Source organism: Kogia breviceps, chromosome 1 (genome assembly GCF_026419965.1).
Source record: "Kogia breviceps isolate mKogBre1 chromosome 1, mKogBre1 haplotype 1, whole genome shotgun sequence".
Lineage (NCBI taxonomy): Eukaryota > Metazoa > Chordata > Mammalia > Artiodactyla > Physeteridae > Kogia > Kogia breviceps.
Window position 1 is genome coordinate 170,768,225 of NC_081310.1, and position 22,053 is coordinate 170,790,277.

Below are 22,053 nucleotides of genomic sequence, written 5' to 3' on the forward strand. Positions count from 1 at the left end.
TTTTTAAAAGACCATGCTGGTGGTAGGATAAAGAATGCATTGAATGGGGAGGCTGATGCAATGATCCAAGTGAAAGAAACTTAGGGTCTAACTTGTTGTAGCAGCAGGGACAGAAAGAAGTACACTTGAGGGATACTTATTTACAAGGTATTGATACTACTGACTTGATAGTCCTACTAGCTGCGGGGAAGAAGAGGGGAGGAGTCATGGATCTCTCCCGGGTGCTACAAAGCACCGTTTCTATCCACACTTAGGCAACTGGGTGGATAATGATGCCAATTACTGAGGCAGGGAGCAGGTCAAGATCATAGAGTTGAGGCTTATTTTTTTCATGATAGATTTGAGCATGTTTAAGTTCTAATAGAAGAACTCTATCATTTGACCTTTCCCTGTTATCATAACCCTAACTGAAGGCTTCCCTTCTCCCGTGCTTCCTTCTGGAGCAGGAAGTATTCTTTCCACCTCCTCACCTCGATCTGCCGGTAGTCACAGATGGCCTTGATGGAAATGGTGCTCTTTAGCACATGGTCGGGACTGCGTGGCTTTAGCTGAACAATGGATTTTGATCTCCCAACAAGACTGGCAACGGAACTCTTGGACTGTATAAGCTGCTCCTTTTCATCCTACAAAATGGGAAGAAAACCAAAAAGACATTAATGTTGCTCCTTGGGAGATTCAGTCAACAAAGAACACTGAATGCTCCACTCCCTCCGAGAATGTCACTTCTCGGTTAAATAGGGATCCTTGGTGGAGCCATCTTAGAAACATAGGGATAAAGAAAACAGGAGAGGATGCTTCTGTCTGCTACCAAGTGCTTTTATACTCAAATTTTGCAGCTTTCTCCCTGTGTCTTTTTCAATGAACCATAAAGCCACATGCAAAAACAAATAATAAATAAATTTTTATAAAAGAATTTCTAGCTGCCAAATACAGCTATACAGCTAACAAAGGATTTTGCCAAATAAGGTTCAGAGAAATGGAAGTTAAAAACAATGATAATAACTAGGTTGTGGTTGTTATTATTATTAAATTCCTCACTGGTAGAAGCCAGTTCTTGCCTCTCTGCTTAGGAGAAGCTAGAGTTATGCTCTTTTAAATTTTTTTAAAAAATAATGTTATCTCCCAAGCTCTATTACAAATATTTTACTTTCTTAAATTGAATCAAACTTTCTAGAGAAAGATCTTAGCTCTTCAACCAACAATCTATAAACCAATGCTGTTGGTGAAGGTATTGGGACAAATGATTTAAGGTTTACCTTTTAGAGTCTTGCTGTGCTGTATTTATATAAATTTGATTGATTTGAAAGAGGTCTCATGCAAAACTGAAATACTCAAGTCTCTGCAAACCCAATTTTCTTAAAAACTAATGAACTTCTTGTCAACAAAATTGGTAGCAATCTACTACCAATTCCATTAAAGAGTAAAAGATAAGCTTTATCTCTTAACCAGGATGTTTCAAGCCCATTTTGAGGTATTAAAAAGTCCCCAGAAGAGGGCTTTCTTAGGATGGAAGTAGATGTGACGAGTAAAGAGTTAATAATGTTAAGAAATAACATTAAAGAATTAAGAATATGCAAGTAAATAAAAAGAAATGCTTAAATAAACTACCTGTGCCTGTCCCCGGGAGCATGATTGGAAGAAATACAACTTTAACTTATTAGTTAAGAAAGAGGAATGGAATAGGTCAGGGAGACAGCCACACTGTTCCATTCTAGAGAGCTGGTCTACCCATTTCAGTTTCCTTGCAATAAAGATGTCAATTTCTGTCTAACCCACAGCCAAACATCTCAAGCTCCAGAGACCAAGTGCTCAGCGTGGTAAAAGGTCTGAAAAGAACCAGAAGCCATGACAGATGCTCCCGAACCTGACGGACAAGCTGAGGACAAGCTGAGGAGCAGACCCAGGTGACTTCATGCCCCGATGACGCCGCCAACCCGATGCCCCTGACCTGGAGAGGAGGGAACAGAGGCAGCGACCCTCGAGAAGAGAAGATATGACAACAATTGCAGAGGAGTTACCCTATGACAGGAAGGTACTCTGTGGGAGGGAGGAGATAATAGCCACGGATTATTAGATTCCTCCTTCATACTTGATGTACCTCCAAGAGCGACATTCTAGAGACAACATTGAAAAGTCAGGTCTTTACCCTTCATTCCAAATTAATTAAATTCACAGGTTATTTGCTCAGGTGAAACACTGAATCTAAACCCATTAATAGCTTTACAACACCTGAAAGTGTTTTTTAAAAAAATCAACTCATGTTCACTAATTCCCAAGTCTCACCCACGAATAAAACGACACTGTTTTGGGTTATTCTGGTTCTCTTATTTATAATTTTCTACTGAAATGTGAGACTACCCGCATTTCTCATACAGGAAAAGTAATTTCCCTATTACATATACACTTCCATCTTAATCAGAGTTGTAGCTGGAGCCCTGTCTTGCGAACTCTGTGTAATATATGCTCAGTAACTGTAAGTAGTCTGCTGGTGATTTTACTACCGCCACCCCTGAAGGAATAGTTCACTGGAGAAAATAAATGTAAAACTGATTTGGATTAAATACTACTTGCAAAACTATTTTTAAAAAGTTAATACCACTACATAAATAAACGGAACAAATACTGCATTATACCTACATAAGATTTTAATGTTTCAAATACCTCATCATCATTACCAAAAGAAAATTCCCGAGGAAAAAATTGGCTCAGGTCTAGTTCATTGGTGTTTTGTTTTATTCTCTTTGCACAAGAGAGTGAAAAAGAATTTGGTGTCAGCTAATCCCATCAACCCTATTTTTCATGCTCTACACCCCCATCTTTGGCTCCACCGACTGAATTAAAATAGGAACAATGCAAAGCAACTCTGATGAGCATTACGCTAGGCCCTTACTTCAACAGCATACCCAAAGGACTCATTAGCAACTTCTTTAAGAAAAGAAAAAAGGAAAAGAACAACACTGATTAAACTCTAACTGAATGTGAGCCAAACTTTGTAATGGTGACCCACAGCCCTGGTGCTTTCAAGGATATAAAGAGCAGCAGCTGATAGGGTTTGCTCTGTTTCTCAGAAGCAATCATCCCACTGACGCAACACCCACCATGGAGTCCTGCAGCAGGTCCTCCAGGCGGGATAAGCTGGTGCTGTGGTCGCAGGAGTACTTCCGTTTGATGGATTCTTGGAGGTTCCTCAGGAATGACTCCAGGTCTCGAGCGTCACTGAAGAACTGTGGGGTAACAGGGAGGGGTGCCTTGCGCTCAATACGTCACAACACCAAGATGATAATGGAGAAAAAAACAACCTTACTGTGCCTGCTGATTACACGATCCTGGATTACAAACGCCATGACAGGGAAACAGTAGTGACAACTGCCACAAAGCCCGCTGAACCCAATAGAACAGTTAGTCTGCTTCACTCCTCAGAAATCACTGCTCTTTCCCCTTGAGTTTTGGCTAGTGGCAGCACTTGACTGTCGAGTTTATTTCATGAAAAGTCTAGAGGTTGAGTATCTCAATTCACTGATATGATTACAAAATGATCAGGGAGCTTATTTAATTAAGAGCAAATCCAAAGACAGATCAGAGCTTATTTCCTCTTCCCACCCTCACCTGAAAACAAGCAGTAGGTCCTTTATTTATTTATTTAATTTTATTTTTTTGGCTGCATTGGGTCTTTGTTGCCGCATGCCGGCTTTCTCTAGTTTCGGTGAGCGGGGGCTACTCTTCTTTGCAGTGCGCGGGCTTCTCATTGTGGTGGCTTCTCTTGTTGCTCGCACGGGCTCTAGGCATGTGGGCTTCAGTAGCTGTGGCACGCGGCTCTAGAGCACAGGCTCAGTAGTTGTGGCGCACGGCCTTAGTTGCTCTGTGGCATGTGGGATCTTCCCGGACCAGGACTCGAACCCGTGTCCCCCGCATTGGCAGGCAGATTCTTAACTACTGCGCCACCAGGGAAGCCCAAGCAGTATGTTCTTGATGTAGCAATAGATTAAAGAAAAAAACCCCATAAAAACAAAAAACGGTTCTAATATTTTACAGCCTCTCCCATCAGGAGGGGGAGTCTATTTCTCCCCCCCTGAAGCTGGGCAGGGAAACATCACTTGCTTTAGTCAATGGCACATTAATACACATGACAGCAGAAAAAAATGCTTGTGCACCAGGGCCTGCCTTCTCTGGCTGCTTGTGGAACACAGCTGTTCTGTGAAGGAGCCTAGGATTGCCTACTGGATGCTAGAGACTTGCATGTGGACTTGTACCCCATCACCCCAACCAAGTGTCAGACGTGTGAGTGACACCATTTGGGGCCAACCAGCCTCCAACCTGCCTGCCCACTGCCTACAGCCACATGTAACCCAGGCAAGATGAAAAACAGCCTTCAGCTGAGCCTAGCCCAGACTGCCAACTCACAGAACCTCAAGCTAATGTTTGTTGCTCTAAGCAACTAACTTTTGGGGTGGTGGTTTATACAGTAAAGGGTAACTGATACAGATGTGTTTCTAACCTCACCCCTCCCGTGTGCATGCTTGCAGGCACACACCAACACACGCAATCGCACTCACAATCTCTTGCCTGAATGAAAAAAAATCTCATCCTCTCTGTACACACACACACACACACACACACACACACACACACACACACACACACACACACACACACACAATGGCCCACGTACCTGAAAGTAAGCAGTATTCTCTTTCACATGCTGCTCGACACACAAGCACAGCTGCTTCATCCACTGCAACTGGGACTGGACAGCAGCACTGTAAGCCTGCAACAACCAGGCACATGGACAGAAGGGCATGGGTTTAACAGACCTGCTACACATGTGCAATGCACTCTTCCAAGTACACCTCTGCTAATGCTAGAGAGGCCAACAGAGGATAAGTGGAGATACTTGACTGGCATCTGCTCAAAGCTTCCCACGAAACAGAGGTTTGTCTTTCATCCAACATGGTTCTGTTAGAAGGGGTTACCCAGAAAAGGCCTCTTCCACACTCATTTGCAACTAAATGACCTGGTGAGCAAAACCCAGGCCTAAGCCAGTCTCTCCTGGCTTCGTCCACTGCCTCTCTTCTCCTAGCACAGGCACCACACCAGAAGGCACGCAGGGTCTGTCTAGACAGTCATCTGAAAAACTATGGTTCAGAATTCCCTGGCGGTCCAGTGGTTAGGACTCCATGCTTTCACTGCTGAGGGCCCAGGTTCAATCCCTGATCAGGGAACTAAGATCCCACAAGCCTCACGACGTGGGAAAAAAAAACACTTAAAAGAAAAGAAAAGAAAAGAAAAAATACGGTTCAAGTCACTTTCCCCGTGAAGCGAGGAGTCAGTATCGTTTCTGTTGCTTCTCGTAGTATCCTCCTTAGACTATTAACAAAACTGTTTGCAGTCTTTTGGGGGCTGGGAAGAAAGGGGAGAAGACCCAAGACACATGATTCCCTGACACTTGCTCCAAGTCCCTCAGCAGAGCTAAGTCTCTGATTTGAACACTTGTATAGTAACCACCTCTGAGCACTTGACCCTCACACCTTCAAGTCACACACCTCCACAGTCTGCTTGGCTGGGTGGTTCTCAAGTGACAGCAGCTCAGCTGTATCTTGTAGAGACCGAAACACGTCCTGTTTCTCCTCCAGTTCCATGGTCAATTCCTGAAAATTGAATTCAATTTTATTCAATAAGTGCTGTTAAGGGAGGAGTAGCAATAAAGAAAAAACTGTGTTCCCTGCCCTACTTTAAAGGAGTCCGCAACCCAGGGTTAGTGCCAAAATGAGAGGCATAAACAGTACACGCCAGAGGATTTCAGAGGAGAGCAAAAGTGCTGGAATTACAGGAGAATGATTCACAAAGGATATGGGATCTGAGCCAGGCCTGAGTAAGTGGGGTCACACAGGATGAGACTGAAGGCAAGAAAGGAGGGAACGTGGCTGGCGTGGATGGTTCAGGTCAGCACCCACTGAACACAGTACCCGATCCGCATCCCCGACTGGCTGGCTCCGCTCAGACTGTACCCTCAGCTGCAGTGCCCTGCTCTGGCTCTACATTCTGTTAACACTTTAGGACCTGGTTTAGATGCCAGCTCTTCCGTGCAGCTGGGTACTGATCCTCACTATCAGATGTGACCGCTTCTCCTCGATGCTCCCTTTCTTTATGTCTCTACCATAGCCTAATTTCTGTTCTCATACAGACTGTTTATTGTATTACAGTATCTATTGTTTCTTCTTTACTTCAGAAGAATCATATACCATTCTCTAATGAAGCTAAGTGCTATTAAAAACCTTCCTATTTTCAGGGGGTTCATAATATCCTGAAAAATTCTCTGAAATGTGGGCAAACTGAAAATAACAAAAAAACAATCCTACTTTATATCTTTCACTGAAAAGCATAAAAAGCATTGTTGCATTGGCCAATGCTGAATTTTCCTTCTCATTTTACAAACCAAGAGATGGAGACCAAAAAATTGTTTAATGAAGTAAAGAGAATTCAGAATTTGTAAGAAGCCAAGAATATACCTCAGTTAAACAATATTAAGCCCTATACTAAGTGCTTTGCTATATTAACTTACTAAATCTTACTTAACCTTTTACACAACACTTTGAAGTGCTACTATTTTATCCCATTTTACAGAGGTCTAGGGAGAGTAAATGACTTGCCAAGGTCACAGAGCTAATAAGTGGAGGAATAAGAAGTTGATGTTAGGTCTATCTCATTCCAAAGCCTATAACCTTGACCACAAAGTTACACTGCTACTGAAATGCTTCAATGTGCAGACTGCTGCTCTCCTCAACCAAGACACTGGCTTTCTAAATGCATTCTAAATAAATTCATTCTAGGGCTCGATTTCCCCTCTCTCCATATACACTTTCTCACAGGCACAGATGCGTTAAGCGGGGTCCCTATTTCTATCTAACAAAATGCAAACCCAGAAACCCAGGCTCTCAGCAGATGAGCCCCTCCAGCTCCTTCTGCTGCTATTACAAAATACGACAGGTCTGTTGTGCTAGACTCACAGCGAAGTAATTTTTCTTGGCTGAGATACTGGGATTGTTGTCACTCCAATCATATGCTAGTTCCTCCTCCTCCTTCTCATTCAACCAGATCAACTCAGCTGTAGCTCTGGAGACAAATTTATGCAGGCTCTGAAGGTGCCTCATCCGGAAGCTGGAAGTTTCCTAGACAAAGGCAGGATTACAAGGTTAGACTGCTAGGCTTTCATCTGTAGGATATATCACATTTGACATCAAAGCAAAGAATAGCTGAGAAAATGAACTTAGCCTTAATTTTTCAATCTCTGGGTGCTTCTCCACAGACTTAAATTTAGTACAAGTTTGGTATAGGACTCCCAGAGAGCCCGTGTCAATCCCAGCTAGAAGTGAGAACACGCCAGGCCTGTGTGGGGCTCCCTGGATAAAGAATGATCCTGGAACTGTCCTACTCTGGACATCTTGAAAGACAGGAATGAAGAAGAACAGACAGAAGAGGAGTCCCCTCCCTGTCAATCTTAAACTTTTGGTTGTTGGGAATTCCCTGGTGTTCCAGTGGTTAGGACTCCACGCTCTCACTGCCGAGGGCCCTGGTTCAACCCCTGGTCAGGAAATTAAGATCCCACAAGCCATGCGGGGGTGGCGGCGGGGGGAGACTTAGTTTTGATGCCTCAGAGCACATACACCCACTGCTTTGGTGAAGTATGATAACTAGGATAAGCTCTACTTACTTAAAACCTTCTGGCGCAGTGGTTTTTGATCCATTAAGAAAATTGAGAAAATGTTATGATACATATGAACAACTGCACAGTAAACAATATAAACTAATAAACAGAAAACCAAAACAGGCTCAAACCAAGAGCTTTCTGAATTAGGGAACCACATTCTCCATGAACAGAACAAAAGAGAGTTAGTCAAAACTCACCTTCAATTTACAATACTGTGTCTCCAGCTTTCCAAGAGTTTCAACATAACTGGTATGGAAATTTTGGGACATTTTTCCCTGATAAGAAAGGAATGAAATAAAAATATATTAGAGACAGAGTAAGGAAACTATATCTACAGCATGATTTAAACTCTGTAAATATTATGTCTGCACATAGACAGAGACTGGTTACTCTGAGAAAACAGAAGCTTGCACAGCAAATCTCCAGGTGAGATTTGATAGCTCAGAGCAGCACTGAGTGAGGAACGGTCCAGCAGAGTGAGCACAACTGAATGGCCTCGTGGTCTTGTGCTTCCAGTAATTCTGGGAGGTTTCTAAGCAAAACCTATATCTGGTGATTCCTCCAACTACTCAGTTGCTTTTTGGAAGAGCAGAGTTGAAATTTAAAATGGAAAGATAGAAAGAGTGAGGGAGAGGAGAGACCAAGTGAATAGTTTTTCTTACCGGTTCTCTATTGCAGGTAGATGGTGAAGTGGAAAGCGCATGAACTTTTGGAGCAGAGGGCTTGAGTTTGGAAACTGCATTCACTACTTACTAATTTTGACCTTAGCTTTCAGTATCACTATTCTTTTTACTAAAAAGGGGTTAATAAAAAACACCTTTCTCACAAGGTTATTTCAAAGAGCAAGAGACGCTTCATGTGCTGAGGGGACCTGTGGTCAAGTGCTGCTCATGGGTGTCCTTCTTTTCCACAGGGACAGCTGCACTGTGCACTGTCCCGTCACGCACAGCCACCCCAGCCTCCCATAATGGATTCAGAATGCCACACACCTCATATAGCCTGGCCTCTTTGACACTTGAGCCCAGTTCTTCCACACTGGCATGGATGTGCTGCTGTGCTTCCAGCTGCAATTCCACACTAGGCAAGTCATTGCCCCACTCTGCTCGCTCCAGTTTCATCTGAAAAAAAGAAAAATTACGAATAAAATTTACTGCTAAGTTGGCAGAAAAAGAAAACTCACAATCAGTTTGGACAAGGGAGCTGGGGAGAGGGGATTGAGAAAAAGGACATCTAAACTATCTCCATCTTGATCTCTTACAGAAAAGTATGCCATAACCACCCCCAAGGAGCTGGAGAATAAACCCCACCACCTATAGCAGCAGAAGCAGCCTTTTGCTGCTGCATTATGGGAATACATCCCTGCATTTACCAACCAGAAAGGCGTTCCCACAGGCTGAAATGCTTAACTTTATAGTTTAGGCATTTCCCTTTATGAGGTCTCTTCATTTCACAATCAGAATGGAGATAAGAAATAAATCATTTCACAATCAGAATGGAGATAAGAAATAAATATCTGTAAATACTAAGCTTCATTCATGCCACCAACTATTGGCCAATGGAAGATAATTGTAAAACAGCTTGCTTTTGAATATTTTTATTTATTGGTACATGGAAAATCCATCATCCGATGATGGGAAGAATTTAACACAAAACAAAAGGGTTCGAGTATAAGAGGACAATCTTGAACTTGAACCATTATCCTAGAATACATGTAAATAATGTCCCTGAGACCTGTGAAACACAGCAGTCTTGCTTACTCTTAAGAGCTGAGACAAAAACAACAGTAGAGAAGCAGCTCCTCTGACAATGAGAGAATTTCAGAGAAGATAACAGACTTAAAGACTCTGCAACTTCTTCCACCAGCTCCCACTTAGAGCACAGTTGGCTGAAGGGAAGAGATTCCTGAAGGGCTTCAAATCAGAAAAGCCTATGCATTTAGTATGGGATTTTGAGGATCTGAACTGATCCTATCCTTTCAAAATTTAATAGAGAAGGAGGCTTGGATCCCAGGTAGCAGCAGTAACTGAGGGTATCTATACAAGGGGCACAGAGCAACCTAACCCTCTGAGACAAGCTGCTGCATCCAGTAAACCTCAGTGCACTGCATAAGCATTTGGAATGTACACCCACCTGCATTTCTTCCACCCAAGACAGTAGTTCATACACAAATCGGAGGTTGCCTTCATCTTCAGAGGAGGAGATAGACACAAGTTCAGCCCGAGTCATGGGCTTTCGGAACCAGGAGGTAGAAGAAGAATGGGTTCCTCTGGTCAAGGGTTCTGCCTTCAGATGAGTAGTGGTTAAAGTAGAGGGTGGAACCAATTCAAGTGAAGTGAAATGGCCCTTCCGATACAAGTTTGTGCACTCTAGACGCAAGGTAACCAGCTCATCCTGCAAACGCATGACCCTGAAATGGAAGACGAGAAAGAATAGATTAAATCTGTAACGTGCTTTTTGAGATAAAATCTTCCCTATCCATTTGACAAGGATGAGGTAAAAATAAAAATGAGATCATATTAGGAAAAGTGTTTTGAGAAAGAAAACGTGTTCTGTGAATGTAAGGTGATATTATTAACATCTTCATTGTTCAGAGCTGTCACTGAGGCAAATGCCAAGTCACAGCATTAACTCGAGGCAATAAATCAATACCAGTTCCTATAACTCTTGGATGATATAACAGAATAAACCATGGATTAGGGGTCAAAAGATGCGGCTCTTAGCCTCGGCTCTGTACAAAGATCCTCATCCCCTCTGTGGGTGTTGGTTTCCTCCTCCATGAAATGCTACATCGAATCACCCCAGCAATTCTAAAGCAGACATGGTCCCACACGGCTGCAGTCACCCTGAAGCATGTGGGGGCGTTATAAGATGCCACACAAAGATTAGGGAACCCTACAGGTACTTAGTGGGTGGGCAGGGCCAACAGTAAAGGGAAACTGTCTTCTACCATGAGAATTTTCCTGCCCCAAATACCTGTAACATCCCCACTGAGACGTAGACCTCTAGCATCCAGGTTACAAGATTCAGTGCCCGACTTTTGATCCTTGAGCCTCAGCAGTAAGCTGAGTTTGAGTCCCATAGTCCTCACCTAAAAGCCAGCTCTTCTAGCTGGTAGTAATTCTCATCCCTTAGGATCTGGAGATCCACCTGCAGCTGTCTGATGAGACCTTCACACTCCTGAATGTACATGATGACATCTGACTCACACTGCACTGGTTGCCCTGATTCCAGGTGAGCAGCGTCCTGAGAGAGAAAGGGAGAAGAAGAGTGGGAAAACTCCCATTGCTCCCACCCACTAGGACCAAGGGAGCCACGTGGTCCACTGCAATTCCAAGAGAAAGGAAGCTGGATCCCTTAACTGTTGACTTCAACCATTAGAGCACAAGGTTAGAAGTGGAAAACATGTGATGTAAGAAGTGAGATAGAACAGTCAGACTTACAGCCTGCAGTGTATTCTTAGCTAATGTCAGTTTTTCTTCACAGTTCAAAGCACCATTTTGGATTTTGTTTGCAATCTGTAGCAGCAATTCCAGCCTAAAATGAGATCAAGACCATAGTCAAGTGCAGGCCTCAAAGCAGCCCAGTAAGTAATGTCACCTTCAGGCTCTGGACCCACCTCTCTACAGCTGGTCGAAGTGACTTCTCTCGCTCCAGCATCTCAATGATGAGTTTTCCCCACTCTTCTTCCACATCATTAGGGTGATAACCTTGAGGCAGTTTAATTCGGCCAAATTCAATCCATACCTAAAAGACCCAGAGATAACCCTTTTAGTCCAAAAACACAGCCATGCCCTCAGGTCTCAGTTTTAATTAATTTTTTGCTTCTTTACCCAGCCACTCAGCAGTTTTCCCCATTGTCTAATAAGAGAAAACCACCAAATAATTTAGCAGTACCTCACCTCTAGGTGAGAGAAAAAAAATCACCTCTAGGGGGCTTCCCTAGTGGCGTAGTGGTTAAGAATCTGCCTGCCAATGCAGGGGACACAAGTTCGAGCCCTGGTCCCGGAAGATCCCACAGGCAGCGGAGCAGCTAAGCCCGTGCACTGCAACTACCTACCCTGTGCTCTAGAGCCCGCAAGCCACGACTACTGAAGTCTGTGCGCCCAGGGCCTGTGCTCCACCACAAGAGAAGCCACCGTGGTGAGAAGCCTGCGCACCACAACAAAGAGTAGCCACCTACTTACCACAACTAGAGAAAGCCCATGCACAGCAATGAAGACCCAACACAGCCAAAAATAAATAAATAAATTTATTTTTTAAAAAAATTACCTCTATAATACAGGGACCACTTGCTTGAAATCCTTCCATTCCTTCTATACTTTCCATAAATCCTCCTGTCCTCCCCATACCCCTCCCCCCCACTGTGGAAAGGTCAAATGCCCATCTCTACAGCTTCAAATTCTCTAGGAATCAAAATGTGAAGGAAAGTCTCTTTTCTTTCTAAACTAGGGAAAGAATTAGCTTCCCTCTGAGAAACAGGAAAACATGTATAAAACTCAAGATTTCTGAATAACTGTATGCCATTTTTGAACAGGCCCTTTAAAAAACAGAGATGGGGCTTCCCTGGTGGCGCAGTGGTTGAGAATCCGCCTGCCGATGCAGGCGACACGGGTTCGTGCCCCGGTCCGGGAAGATCCCACATGCCGCGGAGCAACTAAGCCCGTGAGCCTGTGCTCCGCAACGGGAGAGGCCAGCATACCGCAAAAAAAAAAAAAAAAAAAAAAAAAACAGAGATGGCTGATACTTCCCCTTTACCGTAAACTTTCAAGAGCAGCCTGAGAGTGATGCTCGATTTGTCACCCTGAGAATATTGCTATTATAATGAAGGTTCACAGAAGAAGACGCAGGGAATCTGCCTAACAAAGAAGCAACAAAAAGCACACCAGCAAACCCTAAGTCTCAGCAAAGGATAAGTTTCCTTACCTCTAATAATTTATATAATTCCTCAATTCTTCCTTTTTCTCTCTCCTTGGCCAGAATTTCTGTTTCTTTGAAGTGTATATATTGATTATAAAGTGCCTACAAAATTAATATTTGGTGAATGAATGCAAGCGACCCAGTCTAATTTTTCATACCGCCTCACCCAGGAGCCAGCAGCAACAAGCTCTGAGACTTACTCCCCAGAGTGAATTTACAAAAAACAATTTAAGTCCATGACTTTACCTTTAGTTCAACAGGGTTCTGGGGAAAAGATTTATCTGACATCAGTATTGTATGCTGTTTGATCCAGGGAATGAGGGAGTCCACTCGGCTATGGTATTCTTGCCACCTGGCGTCTACTTCCTATTGCCAAAAGGTAGATATCACACACCTTCTGGTTAGCAGTATGCAAGACAAGCACAGGAGAAAGTAGCTCAGGCCATCCCAAACCACATAAAATCGTTTCCTCTAATGGCCTACACAGACACAGCCATTCAGTTTAATGCTCAGAGTCCCAGTTTCAAAGCTCCTCAAGGACTCTCAAGATGGGATTTAATTTCCTGACACCTAGAATAGCCTATGCTGGACACTGCAAAATTAGTGATATCTAGACTCATTCCCACAGACCAAGGACAATAACCATGTATAAAGATGATGTGGATTCAGTTTGCTCCGTTTAAAAGTGCTCTGTATACACTGGGTGCTTAAGAAACCTACTCTAATCAATACATTCCACCCAAACACATCATAGCCAGAAGGTATTTTAGGAAAGTGTTCTTTTACCGTAGCACTGATCCCTTCTCCACCCTCAGGGACTTTAGGGAAGGCATCATAAATAGAAGACACATAAGTGATTACAGACTTTTCATCTGGAGATGGCACATCCACATCTGAGAGACAAAAGGCAAGAAATTTCTTAGAACAAAGGAACCCGCTGGGGGAAGGAATAATGAATATATGTCAAACATCATCAACTTCAACCAGCTCTCACCTTCTGCATCCAGTAACCGGGTGACGCCCAGTCTTTCTGCTACTTCAAAAGCCTGTTCCAGATTCTCTCGGTTACTCTGGATCTGTACCCTCTCCATATCTACCAGATCAGGTCTGTAAAAGTCCACCAAGGCATATGAAAGACCCCCAGCTACATAGCAAAATGGGAGTTCGCACAAAGAAACCCTCTTAAAAGTACTCAGAGCTGAAAAACACTGGATGAGTTAGAGAGAAAGCAAGAGGTTTAGAGGAGCACTAGTCCCATTTTTAATCACACTCCAGGAGCCCAGTGCTCCGTAATTCTAAACTTCCATAATAGTAGGTTCGTTGGATTTCAACGGAAAGGTATCAACTTTCCCTATGAGTGTTTATGACCACTAAGAGTACAATAAATTTTGATTTTCGTCATTCAAAATTCCTATCTTCCTCACCCACTCCAAGCAAGTCCCCCACTACAGGCCCTTTGCACTTGTTATTTCCTCCGAGTGAAACATGCTGAGCCTAGAGACCTGCATGGCCCACCACTCCTCATCCATGACTCTGCTCCAACATCTTCATCAGAGAGACCACCTCTGACCACCCTGTCCAAAATGCCACAGCCTCCATCATCCTCTTTCCCTCCACTGCACTCACCACTGTAAGACAGCATACACTTATTTGTTTATTGCCTATCGTCCCCACTGAAAAGTAAGCTCCATGAGGGCAAGAATTTAGCTGTTTTCTTCACTGCTATATGAGCCCAGTGCCTGGAATAGTAGGAGTTCAATACATATTCCTTTTTAAAATAAATAAAATGAATCAGAGCCTGGATTGTTGGTTGAGGGGAAATGTGGCATTACAGCTGATTACAAACAAGAGAGGAGAAGAAGCCTCTCCAGGCTCACTGAAACGCCACTGTATTTACCTGTATCGGTGAATAAGTGCATTGAACATCTTCCCATCACTCCAGCAAGAGGAAAAGTTGGTGCATTTGATTCCTGTGTAACCAGCTGTCACTTTCTGGGTCCACAGGAGCAGCTTCTCCTTAGCTGACATGTCCCCTGATTCTCCACTAATGTAGATGTCAGAGATCTGCCAAAAGATAGGATGTGAAGTAATTTAGTATAAATAAGATGAAGCCTTTTAACCTTCTCTTCATACATTATGGCTCTTAGAAGAGGGAGATCCAAGGCTGGCAGCACTTCAAGATGACAACTCCAACATATATTCACCCTATTTGGTAGTCAAAGAAATGCAAATTAAAATTTTGAGAGGTCATTTTCTTACCTGTCAAATTAGAATATTTTTTTTGTTTTGTTTTGTTTTTGGTATGCGGGCCTCTCATTGTTGTGGCCTCTCCCGTTGCGGAGCACGGGCTCCAGACGCGCAGGCTCAGCGGCCATGGCTCACAGGCCCAGCCGCTCCGCGGCATGTGGGATCTTCCCGGACCGGGGCACGAACCCGTGTCCCCTGCATCGGCAGGCGGACTCTCAACCACTGCACCACCAGGGAAGCCCCCCTTTTTTTTTTTAAATGATACTACTCAGTATTGGAAAGAATATCTGAAATTGGGTATTCTCATACATTGCCACTGGTGAGAGTATAAAGGGCATAATTTCTCTGGAGGACTCTTTTTAATAAGTCTTAAAATACACATACACTTGATAGGAAGTCATCAGAGAAACGTGCAAAAAATTTTATACAAGAATGTTTATCAATACCAAAAAACAAAGGCAACAAAGGCAAAACAAACAACTGGGACTACACCAAACTAAAAGGCTGTGCACAGCAAAGGAAACCATCAACAAAATGAAAAGGCAACCTATGGAATGGGAGAAAATATTTACAAATAATATATCTGATAAAGGGTTAATATCCAAAATATATAAAGAATTCATTCAACTTAAAGCAAAGAAACAAACAATCAGATTTAAAAATGGGCAGAAGGTCTGAATAGACATTTCTCTACAGAAGACATACAAATGGCCATCAGGTGCATGAAAAGGTATTCAGCATCACTAATCATTAGGGAAACACAAGTCAAAACCATAATGAGGGCTTCCCTGGTGGCTCAGTGGTTGAGAGTCCACCTGCCGATGCAGGGGACACGGGTTCGTGCCCCGGTCCGGGAAGATCCCACATGCTGCGGAGCGGCTGGGCCCGTGAGCCATGTCCGCTGAGTCTGCGCATCTGGAGCCCGTGCTCCGCAACGGGAGAGGCCACAACAGTGAGAGGCCCGCGTACCACAAAAACAAAAACAAACAACCATAATGAGTTATGACCTCACACCTATTAGAATGGCTGTCATCAGAAAGATGACATAACAAGTATTGGTAAAAATGTGGAGCAAAGGGAACACTCGTGCACTCTTGGTGGGATTATAAATTGGTACAATCACTCTGGAAAACAGTATGAAGATTCCTCAAAAAATCAGAAACAGAACTATCATATGATCTAGCAACCTTACTTCTGGGTACATCCAAAGGAAATGAAAACAAGATATCGAAAAGATATTTGCACTCTCAATGGTCACTGCAGCATTATTCACAATAGCCAGGATATGGAAACAACCTAGGTGTCCATCAAAAGTTGTGGTATATACAATGGAATATTACTCAGCCATGAAAACGGAAACCCCATCATTTGTGACAACATGGATGAAACTTGAGGGCATTATGTTAAGTGAAATAAGCCAGACAAGGTCAAATACTGCATGATATCACTTATATGTGGAATCTAAAAAAAAAAAAAAAGTCAAAGTGATAGAAACAGAGAGTAGAATAGTAGTTGCCAAGGGACAGTGGTGGGGGAAATAGGGAGAGGATAGAAAAAGGGTATAAACTTTCAACTGTAAGGTGAATAAGGGCTGAGGATTTTATGTAAAAGATAGGTGACTACAGTTGATAACACTGTATTGTATAACTGAAATTTGTCAAGAGAGTAGAACTTAAATGTTCTCACACACACACAAAAATGTGAGGTAATGGATGTGTTAGTTAACTAGAGGTGGGAATCTTTTCTCAATATATACATAAAGGCATACCTGGGAGGTACTACAGGTTCAGTTCCAGACCACAGCAATAGAAGAGATATCAATCACAATAAAGTGAGTCCCATGCATGTTTTCGTTTCCCAGTACATATAAAAGTCATGTTTACACTATACTATATTATCAGTACATGCACTATTATCAATAAATAGCACTATGTCTTAAAAAAACAATGTATACACCTTAATTAAAAAATACTTTATTGCTAAAAAATGCTAACCATCATCTGGGCCTTTAGCAAGTTGTAATCTTTTTGCTGGTGGAGGGTTTGAAATATTACAAGAAGTGAGCAAATGCTGTTGGAAAAATGATGCCAGCAGTCTTGCTCAATGCGGGGTTGCCACAAACCATTTGTAAAAAACGCAGTATCTGTAAAGCACAATGAAACAAGGTCTGCCTATATATCAAATCACCATGATGTACACTTTAAGTATGTCACAAGAATGCTTATCAAAATATGATAAATATTTTATAGCAAAAAGCTATAAAGAGCTTAAACTCTAACGAGGGATTGACTGGTTACAAATTATAGCACATATACATGGCAGAATTCTTTGTAGCATTTAAAAAGGTATGCTTTAGTAAAAAAAAAAAAAAAAAAAAAGAAGAAGTAATTGATGAGGAAAAATAAATAAAATGAAATAAAATAAAAAAGGAAATGTGTTGTCAAATAAAACTGGCTGCCTTTGCTAAGTCTTCCTCTAGTGTAAAAATACTCTGAGATATTTCTACCATATAAAGTTTGCTGATTTTATTACCAATAAAAAATCTTATTTATGGAAAAAAAAAAAGTCATGCTTTAGGGCTTCCCTGGTGGCGCAGTGGTTGAGAGTCCGCCTGCCGATGCAGGGGACACGGGTTCGTGCCCCGGTCCGGGAAGATCCCCCATGCCGCGGAGCGGCTGGGCCTGTGAGCCATGGCCGCTGAGACTGCGCGTCCGGAGCCTGTGCTCCGCAACGGGAGAGACCACAACAGTGAGAGGCCCGCGTACCGCCCCCCCCGAAAAAGAAAAGATACGCTTTAGAAAACATTAATGATAGGAAAATGATCACCATATTTTACAAAAAGAAAAATAATACAAACAAAATAACACTGATTTTACATGAAAAATATACAATATATAGCTAAGTAATAGTCATATATATGAATAATGTATGTGATAGATGCATATATGTATGTGTATATACACAAAACTAGTAATCATAGTTTAAGTGGTAGCATTATAGATTTTTCTATTTCCCAAATTTTCTACATTATGTATATTTTTATATTTAGAAAAAAGTTATTTTAAGAAACTTCCAAAATCTAGCACAGGACCTACTTTGAAGAAATGTCAGTCTGAAGAGGAGAAAAGTGCATGCCTTTGATTCCACACAAGCCTAGGGTTGAATCTCAAGTTCACCAACTACAAGCTGGACCTTGGTTATACCATCTGTAAAGTGGGAATCACACCTATTACCTTTCCAGGATTGCTGTGACAATCAACGATATTATACAGTGAAGTACCCAGCCCAAACACAGGGCTAAGCTCGACAAAGTTCCCTTCTCTCTTCGTTGTATAAATGGTGGTTCTCCTTCAGTTACTGCTTGTCTAACTCCCACAGCACTGTCAGTCTGCATCATCAGTTAAATGCTATGTTGCATTATTGGCTATTACTTAATGCATTTTTATTACTTAATATCTCCCCAAGACCAGGTTTCCTGAGGTGCTGATACTACATCTTAACTATCAGAATGACCTAAAATCATAGCAGCTGCTATGAAGGAGAGCTCCTCGACACAGGATATGTCCCAGCAGAAGCTGGGATGCATCTCTGAGACTCAGTGATCAAGGTCCTTCTGTATTGCACCTAGTGTTGTGCTGGTCACATGGTGGACACTTAACATGTTTTAATTAATAATCACTTGGTTAATAAACAAAACAATAAAAATAAACAAATAAATGTATTTGGGGGTAAGACCCACCTAGAATCCTGAGACACATTACTTTATTGACAGCAAACTTACCTAGCAAATAATGTATATAATGTATATAAGCAAACAAGCCAAGGACCCAATGATGGATTATGGTGCCCACGCCACCATCCTGTGAGTCCAGTGTAAACAGCCCCTCACTAGTACCAATTCTGTGCCCGTTCTCCTCATGACATTTCTAGCTATTTATTTCAGTGGCTAAAATGCCACCCACACTGACATATCCCAGTTCTTCCACTGTAGTGCTTCACATACATATTAAGGCAAAACATTGCTGGGAACAGGAGATAGATTTGTTGAAGTGAAAAGGGATAGAATTTGAATAAGCAAAATGAAATGTGAGTATTTGGGTTCTTTACCCCAAAAAAAGGAATTCCAGTTAGTCAATTGATATTGTATCTCCACAATATCACAGTCAATATCTCCGATGGCATCTCCTGTCTGCCAATCACAGTATCTTTGTATATTGCATTGGAAACAGTTCAATGAATAGTGTACTTCAGATTTTCCACAGAGCTGTAATGAGACAGGGAAATATTTAGATCCCTCAGGGGAAGGAAAAATACCCTGTTTGGATTAGGGCCTTTCCTAGATTGTGAACTGGATGAGAAAAATGGGATTATCATCACAGTCATCTCAATAATTAAATCTGGCTTTTGTCCATCTTTTCATGTAATACTCACATGCGATTGCACAGTGCTGTCCTTTGGGATATGCAGAAGCTTTTACCTTAATCTCCCAAATGGAGAAGTCCAGCTTCAGTGTCAGGGAGCTTTCTCCCTCATCTGGATGTTTAAAAGGAACCATTTGGAGAGAGCACAGCCTCATTACCATCTCAGAGACTAAACTCATCTACCTGAATTTTCTTCCAACGTATACTTCCCATGGCTTGATTAATTCCTTCTCTGAAGCATTATCCAGAAACTGAGCATGTTCGCATTAAGTCAGTACGTTTTTACTGAACAACATCTCATCTGTGCTTCATAGTATGTCAGACACCATACGTTCGGATGAGGGAGAAGAACAAAAAAAAAGTCAATCACCACGGGACTGACTCATTCTGTTGTTATTTCTTGAGCAACACCTATGTTCAAGTTCTTGGTATCTCAAGACAAAAACACAACCTTGGGCCTCAAGCTCAAGCAATTTAGTAGGGGAGACAATATACCAATCAGAGAGATCAATGCTGAGACAGAGGTAAACAAGTAACCCAAACTAGCAGTGTTGAGGAACTTTGCAGAGATGATAAGACAACATCTATGCTGTGTTTTAATATCTAAGCAGAGGGCTTCCCTGGTGGGGCAGTGGTTAAGAGTCTGCCTGCCAATGCAGGGGACACGGGTTCGAGCCCTGGTCCGGGAAGATCCCACATGCCGCAAAGCAGCTAAGCCCTTGCACAACTACTGAGCCTGCACTCTAGAGCCCGCGAGCCACAACTACTGAAGCCCACATGCCTAGAGCCCATGCTCTGCAACAAGAGAAGTCACTGCAATGAGAAGCCCGCGCACCACAATGAAGAGTAGCCCTTCCTCACCGCAACTAGAGAAAGCCCACGGGCAACAACAAAGACCCAACGCAGCCAAATTAATTAAAAATTAAAAAATAAGAATTTTAGCATATTAAAAACAAAAGACATGAAAGCTCAAACTGGGAACTGATACAGGAGAGAAGGTTAGAGAGATTATGGAGGGGTTGGAATACCAGGCTGAGGATTTTGGACTTTGTAAGTCTACATAAGTCTCAGGGAATGAACTAGATGTAATGAGCTAACAGATACTTGATTCTCATGTCCTGAAGTTTCTAGCTGACTTCATCCCGCTACAGTGAAGGCATCAGACTTTGAAAACTTCCATTCAAGAAACAGGTGAGGGCACAATGCAATAATTCACTACAAATCCCTGGCTAGAAGGATCTCATGGCAGCTGTGTTTATTACCTACAGAAGAATTAGGTAAAGATCAGGGGTGCTCCTTTCAATATTCAAGTTCAGAGTCACGGAGCTCTCTCTAGGGCAGGGGTCCCCAAGCCTCAGGCCGCAGACCAGTACTGGTCTGCAGCTCGTTAGGAACTGGGCCACTCAGCAGGAGGCGAGCGGCAGGTGAGTGAGTGAAGCTTCATCTGCCTCTCCCCATCGCTCACATTTCGCATTACCGCCTGAAACACCTCCACCCCCTCCCACACCCCTAGCCATGGAAAAATTGTCTTCCACGAAACCGGTCTCTGGTGCCAAAAAGGTTGGGGACCGCTGCTCTAGGGAATACAATTAGAATGGAAATCCTAGGTCATAGACTACTGGCATTTTAAAATTCTCCTAAATACTGCCAAACTACTGTCAAATAACAATACCAATTAATACTTCTATCCACAAGGGTGTGAAGAGGTTTTTCCATCATTCTGCATCTTCAGCTACACTCTGTATTTTCAAACTTTTTATTTTCTGCCAGTCTGAGGGGTATAAAATGGCATCCTGTTGTTGTTTTGAGTTTTATATCTTTGATTAACTAGTGAGAAAGACTCCTGTGTATGAGGCATTTGGGTTTTCTTTTTTTGTGAACTGCTTATTCCTGGGCTTTCCTCTATTTTTCTACTAGTGTGTTTAACTTTTTCTTGTTTATTTACAGGAATTATTTAAATAATAATATTAATATTGATATTAATAATATCAATAATATTAATAACAAACATCTATTGTGTTTTACTTAAATTTACTCATATAATTCTCAAAACAACCCTACAGAGTACATACTACTCTTATCCTCAATTTAAAAATGAGGAAACTGTGCCACAGAGAATTTAAGTAACTTGCCCCAAGGTGCATGGCTACTAAGTAGTAGAGCTGGAATTCAAACTCAGCCAATCTGGCTCCACACTCTTAACCACGTTACCTATACTACACTACATATATTTGGGAAATTAATCCTTTTTCAGTATATGCACTATATAATTCTACCATTATTTTTCTTAACTTTCCATCTCAAGGAACTAGAAAAAGAAGAACAAATGAAGCCAAAAGTTAGTAGAAGGAAGGAAATAACAAAGATTAGAGCAGAAATAAATGAAACAAAGACTAAAAAGACAATAGAGAAGATCAAACAAAACTAAGAGCTGGTTCTTTGAAAAGATAAACAAAACTGACAAGCCTTTAGCTAGACTCACCAAGAAAAACAGAGGAGACAAATCAAATCAGAAATGAAAGAGGAGATGTTACAAGTGATACCACAGAAATACCAAGGATCATAAAAGACTGCTATGAAAAATTACACACCAAGTTGGACAACCTAGAAGAAATGGATAAATTCCTAGAAATATACAACCTACCAAGACTGAATCATGATGAAACAAAATCTGAACAGACTGATTACTAGTAAGGAGATTGAATCAGTAATCAAAAACCTCCCAACAAACAAAAGTCCAGGACCAGACAGCTTCACTGATAG

General features: G+C 42.1%; 1 protein-coding gene across 36 annotated transcripts in view; it reads right to left on the reverse strand.

Annotated features, from left to right (window-relative positions):
- MACF1 (microtubule actin crosslinking factor 1) overlaps nucleotides 1–22,053 on the reverse strand; it is a 349,861-nt gene that overhangs the window by 162,607 nt on the left and 165,201 nt on the right. For all 36 annotated transcript variants that reach the window (XM_067010930.1, XM_067010949.1, XM_067011058.1 and 33 more), the window contains 16 exons: nucleotides 14,520–14,686; nucleotides 13,617–13,729; nucleotides 13,409–13,515; nucleotides 12,869–12,988; nucleotides 12,629–12,724; nucleotides 11,322–11,449; nucleotides 11,146–11,239; nucleotides 10,794–10,948; nucleotides 9,836–10,112; nucleotides 8,695–8,823; nucleotides 7,903–7,980; nucleotides 7,005–7,166; nucleotides 5,541–5,645; nucleotides 4,670–4,765; nucleotides 3,099–3,224; nucleotides 471–623 (listed from right to left, as the gene is read on the reverse strand). In XM_067010930.1, the coding sequence (XP_066867031.1) occupies nucleotides 471–623; nucleotides 3,099–3,224; nucleotides 4,670–4,765; nucleotides 5,541–5,645; nucleotides 7,005–7,166; nucleotides 7,903–7,980; nucleotides 8,695–8,823; nucleotides 9,836–10,112; nucleotides 10,794–10,948; nucleotides 11,146–11,239; nucleotides 11,322–11,449; nucleotides 12,629–12,724; nucleotides 12,869–12,988; nucleotides 13,409–13,515; nucleotides 13,617–13,729; nucleotides 14,520–14,686 (2,106 nt within the window). The remainder of the gene's footprint in view (nucleotides 1–470; nucleotides 624–3,098; nucleotides 3,225–4,669; nucleotides 4,766–5,540; nucleotides 5,646–7,004; nucleotides 7,167–7,902; nucleotides 7,981–8,694; nucleotides 8,824–9,835; nucleotides 10,113–10,793; nucleotides 10,949–11,145; nucleotides 11,240–11,321; nucleotides 11,450–12,628; nucleotides 12,725–12,868; nucleotides 12,989–13,408; nucleotides 13,516–13,616; nucleotides 13,730–14,519; nucleotides 14,687–22,053) is intronic.